At 30.0% G+C, this 5,624-nt stretch overlaps 1 protein-coding gene across 1 annotated transcript; it reads right to left on the bottom strand.

Annotated features, from left to right (window-relative positions):
• Positions 1 to 1,042: 1,042 nt before the first annotated feature.
• Positions 1,043 to 3,539, bottom strand: LOC143599660 (secretory carrier-associated membrane protein 1-like). Its single transcript, XM_077077569.1, has 9 exons — positions 3,488 to 3,539; positions 3,087 to 3,185; positions 2,444 to 2,506; positions 2,242 to 2,275; positions 2,030 to 2,152; positions 1,878 to 1,940; positions 1,710 to 1,803; positions 1,224 to 1,269; positions 1,043 to 1,114 (listed from the first exon to the last, which is right to left on the bottom strand). The coding sequence occupies exons 1-9, from the start codon at positions 3,491 to 3,493 to the stop codon at positions 1,043 to 1,045; spliced, it is 600 nt and encodes a 199-aa protein (XP_076933684.1). The 5' UTR covers positions 3,494 to 3,539.
• Positions 3,540 to 5,624: the final 2,085 nt, after the last annotated feature.

Genomic DNA, 5,624 nt, shown 5'->3' with positions numbered 1-5,624 from the left:
TTTTTTAATTTTTATATAAAAATATGTTACTCATATAAAAGATAAAAAAATATTTGTTATTATGGTGAATTTGTTTTTCAATAAAAACGTCGTAAAAAAAGTTATGGACGTTTAAAAATGATGAGGGAATTTGACATATGCCTTGCATGTGGAGAGAGAAAGTCAACAAATGTGTTATTCCTTTTATACCCTTCCCCTTTTGTTCACACTTGATTTCCCCCTAAACTAATCTCAACCCTTCATGTTCAAAATCAATGGACAAAATTACTTCCTATCCTTCCTAAAAAACTATACTTACTATTATAACCTAACCATCTTCTTATAATTCACTTCTTTATTCATTTTCAATAAAATAAAATACTAAATCAATGTTACATCATAAGTTTCAGACAAACTCTAAAATACTGTTTACTATCAAATAAAGCATTCCTTGTTCCTATTGTTCAAAAAGAATCATGATAAAAAGCCGCTCTCTGTACCAAATTCAACCCCTCTTGATGACGTGTCATTTTCAGTATCAAATAGTGCCACATCAGAATGCCGACATCACAGTCGATTTTGCCGCTTCGCGCTTCATCTCTGCAGCTTTCCCGCTGCCCCGAAAATACATGTAAACTTGCTGTACATCCACATCAAACATCATGTAAAAACAAAGAAACAATTACAAAGATTAATATTAATTATAAAAATCTAAATTAAATCAAAGTAATTAAAAAAAAAAAAAAGAACCTGGATGACCCAAATGCTTATCACTGATTCTAGAGCTAAAAATGCAAATCCAATAAAGTAGAAGATCTACAAGATCAAATACGCAAAATACCCCAGTAAACACAAAACAAGAGTCATTTTGATTAACTTGAAACATGCTGACATGGCGTTTTTTATAAACTTACCCCAACAATAGCATTGGAAGTTATCACATCAAGCGCCGGTAAAACTCCACTGTACATGTATAAAAATATATTTGATGGAAAAAAAATTAGGACAATACATATAAAACATTATTCCTTTTATAAACTAACCGTTCATATACGAGTAGAACTTACGTGAGAGATTTTCCTTTAAATATAATCGGAGGAGCGACCGCAGCAAATACACAAAAGGCGATATGAAACTGAAAATAACAAAACTTCAATATGATACGCAACCAATGTTATTAAAAAAAAATTGTTGCCATACGAAAAAAAAATAAAAAATAATATTGTTAATAAAATGCAGCTTACCATGTAAGCCAAGAAAAACCATCCAAACTTCAGGGCGCTATCGGTTCTGTAAATAACAATATATATATATATATATATATATATATATGTAAGACATTCATTCATGGTTAACGTTAGAATAAATTCATGGTTCAGGTTAACATAAGTACTAGTCGGACACTAAAATAAGCCTATTTATACTACATTTTGACATTATTACAAGATAACCTGCAATTTGACTAACAGTCACCACTTTAATTATACTATGTAGTCAAGCATTGGATTGGCATTAAAAAAAATTATCTGACAAAACAAATCCATGGTCCAGGTTAGCATAAGTACTTGTTGGCCACTAAAATAAACCTATTTGTGCTATGCTTTCTAACCTTACTACACGATATTCTGAAATTTGACCAACAGTCACCACTTTAACTAAACTATGTCTATAGTCAAACCTTGCATTGACTTTGAAACATATGATGGTTTTTCTCACGCTAAAGTTCATACCTCATAGCGCGATATAAAGGGCGGTACCACATAACATAAGCCCCGGGGACTCCTGATATTAAATAAATAACAGCAAGAAACCAAATTGTCGGACCTGCAAAAATTTTTGATACATTGTGACAATGGCACTTTATAAATAGATTATATATGCGAAATTACTAAACTGGCCTTCGCCTTTTATCCAGGCAGTGGTCACAGCCACAAGATTCCATAAAAGGCACACTACAATACCTGCAAAGTATTAAATTGAAAAACTAACAAATTTCATATCATAAAATGTGTTTCATAAATATATGACAAAAGAAGACAAATTTATATACCAAGAAAGCTTGTGAATGCAACATATTGTATTTTTTGTAGATGAATCGGGATTTCATTTGGAATGTCGTGATGTATGATAGGAAAAAATGGTGGCCAATTTTTTTCTTCTAGAACGATCCCAGCTGCAAAATGAACAATTTTAGTTGACTACTTGTGCAAGCTAGAAAAATATATACACCCAAAGTATTTTTTTTAAAAATAAACGTGTTACATCGTGCAATAGCGTCCTCTTTCCTCTTTAGATCCTGCATGAATATAAAGGATAATGTAATTAATTGTTATACACTAAACAGAAAATAGAGAGCAAAATAAAATGAATTTCTTTTTTTCTTTTTTTTTTTTTTGAGAATATCGTTTATGTAGTTAAATTAATTTCATTTTTATGCTTTTGGCTATAAAAAAATGATAAAAACCTGTTCCCGTCTTTTGAGTTCTGCCTCTTTGGCTTTGAGTTCTTTCTCTTTCGTTTTGAAATCCTGCATCAATGAAAAAAAATAACAATTAAATACAATAACATAGACAAACCATATGTTGTAAGTAGGCTTAAGCCCTTAACACAATTCGTTTTGTTATTTAACTTGAACCAAAAAACAATCAAACACAAACAATTAAATGAACGTCGTTTTCATGTTCTCGTCCGTTCGTTAAGAAAATGAATGTGTTCATGTTCGTGTATGTTCAATTGTTAATTGTATAAAAGAACGGTTTATGAACACAGATGAACATAGATGAACAAACATTACCAAGAAAACACCAATTAAATGTAAACGTGCACATCAATCTACTGAGTCTAAAAAAAATAAAACTAAACAAAATTATAATGGGTGACACTTTAAATTAATAAAACTATACTAAATTTTAATAGATCCAAAAAAAATAATATTAATATAAATATATAAAAGAATGTACTTAAAGGAACTTAAGAAGCGTAAACTAATGAACATAAACGAACAAAAGTTCATTAGCCTAAACAAATGAGACATGTGTTCATATTCGTTCGTTTAACTAGATTAAAAATCAGACATATAAGCAATGAATAAAAATTTGTGATCTTACGTCAAGTGGAATATCAACCGTTGCACCGCGATCGTAGCCAGAAGGTTCGGGAGGAAGTGGTGATAGTCTTGAGGTTGCCGGAGGAACGCTTCCATGAGCCTGATATAATTCCGTTATAATAATAATAATAATAATAATAATAATAATAATAATAATAATAATAATAATTATTATTATTATTATTATTATTATATAAGATTTTTTAACATATAAATAAAAGAAAGTTTGACAAAGGTTAAAACCTAAATCAATCAGGATCTCGCCCAATAACCTTTTCATGTCTATCGAAAAATCATATATATAAACATAAGAAAGATGCTACAATGAATCAGTAAACTGAATCAAATGTTCAAAACTGCAATTTAGTATTGCCAAGGTTAAAAACAAATGAAGAATCTTACTGGCATATAAAATGCACCTCCACCATAATTGGATTGACCGAATCCGTTGCCTTGATTCTGGCAAAGTAAAGTGAAAAATGAAGATAAAATATATGCAACAAGATACACAGGTATATATTTAACAGATTTGTCCATCAGTAATGGAGATGACTTTGTAATATAAACAGGGATGATACTAAACATAGATAAAAACAAAGCGAAGTTGTTGGACAAATAATAAACAATATAAGGGGTCAAGAAGAATGAAGCAGCATATATGAAATATATGTTTTTGTGAATTCCAAAGTGTTGAAAATACATAGAATGTGTTGTGCATTAGGGCCATGATTGAAAGCTGAAAGGGTTGAGATTATGCTAAAAGCTAAGCAACAAGTTGATATGAATAATAACTACAACCTCAAAATACTATCAAGATAAAGTCAGATCTGACGGCAATTAAACACAAAAGCCTAAGTGTTAGTTAGTTGGCATTATTACCGCAAAGGGATTGATTTCTTGTTCTTCTTCCTCGAATGGATTTGGATCAGCCGCCATAATTTGGATCTGAGAGTTTCAGGAGGTTGCACTTGAATCTCAATAGAATAGAAGAATATTGATCAGTTTAGATTGCGATTGCGTTTGCGTTTGCGTGAGTGGTGGAAGAATAAATAATTAAGTAAATATAACAAGACCAAAAGCTAACAGAAGGTTTTGGCGGGTGCAGGGATAGATATGGCTATGTTGTAATAAACTAAAATACACATTGATACTTGTCATGTTTTGGTTAATTTTTTTTCTTTAAAACTAATATATCTTAATATATGTAATTAATCAATAATAATTCACTTTCTTTTTACATTATATTTATATAATATCTATATATTTTTATAAATATAAATATTAACCTACTATTTTACTATATATTTCAAAATACTTTGTGAATTCTAAAAATCAACAACAAATCATGTTTTTCAAATGAAAATTGTTTCGGGTTTTTTTGTGGAAGTTAAATTTGATTTTATGGGTAAAAAGTTGGTAAATAGATTGTTTGGTAAAAGTTAACTACATTTATGTCAAAATTTGTTACAGGTCAAAAATGAAAATTTTGAGTATTTTTAAAAGTTTGAGAATGCAAAATAGATTTATCGTCAAATTTGTTATGGGTTCAAAGTGTTTACTTTAAAATGTCAAAAGTATGAAAGTTAGAATTTTAAACATGATTCGGGTTTCAAGTTTATTTATAAAGGCATTTTTTGATATAATCAAAAGGTTCGAGATTTGACAAATTGACTATTTTTCCCTCAACTATTAAAATTTTAAGAAAAAATTGCGAACACTTTTGACATGCCACCCCCATGCCTATCAATGCTTATAACTTTTATCAAATTTAAAATATTTAAGTCAACATTAATTTTTCCTTCAATGGTGATCAGAACATTGTATGGGAAACATGTCATGCAAAACTATGCTCAAATGAAACAAAATATTCACAACTTTGAATGATTTAACATGTTATTTTTTATGTTGTCATTATGACAAAGTCGAGAAGCCCTCTGAAACTTATCGAAATCTTTTTTATGGTGTAGCTCAGAAAAACATAGTTCCATTGCTACAATTTAATATCCTACTTTCCTTTGATAGGTGGTAAATTGATAAATATATAAATAAAGGTGTGACATTTGAGACAAAACCAGGTACAACTTATTACGTATTTACCGATTAAGCAAATAAACGCTTATTACGTAACGATGAACGATTAGCGAACGGGTCTGGTTATGACCCGGATATCCTGGGGGGGCATCTATAAGTGATATATGTCTATTATAAGCCAACATATTGATATTAAGGCATTAGTATGATAGCAAACTAGTTAAACGAAAACATGCCCGTTTAACTACCCGCTATAGATTTAAACGCGAAAGATAGTTACAAACCAAGCATTGTATCATCCGTTAAGCCGAAAAAGACTTACCAAACACTTATTTGAAATTTTTTAAGCGATCCGCGAAAATATTTTCGAATTTTACAAACGTATACTATGTTTTATAAATTTACAATAAATTAGCCGGAAAACACGCGTTTTCGCACGGTTTGTCGTACCCGATAAGATTTTTGTGACATTCGTCAATTTCGGGTCTTGTTTGTATTTGTTTATTAT

Source organism: Bidens hawaiensis, unplaced genomic scaffold (genome assembly GCF_021521415.1).
Source record: "Bidens hawaiensis isolate Kalapana, Puna unplaced genomic scaffold, B.hawaiensis_p1.1 tig00052481_1, whole genome shotgun sequence".
NCBI classification, from domain to species: domain Eukaryota; kingdom Viridiplantae; phylum Streptophyta; class Magnoliopsida; order Asterales; family Asteraceae; genus Bidens; species Bidens hawaiensis.
This window is presented reverse-complemented; position numbering and strand designations above follow the sequence as displayed.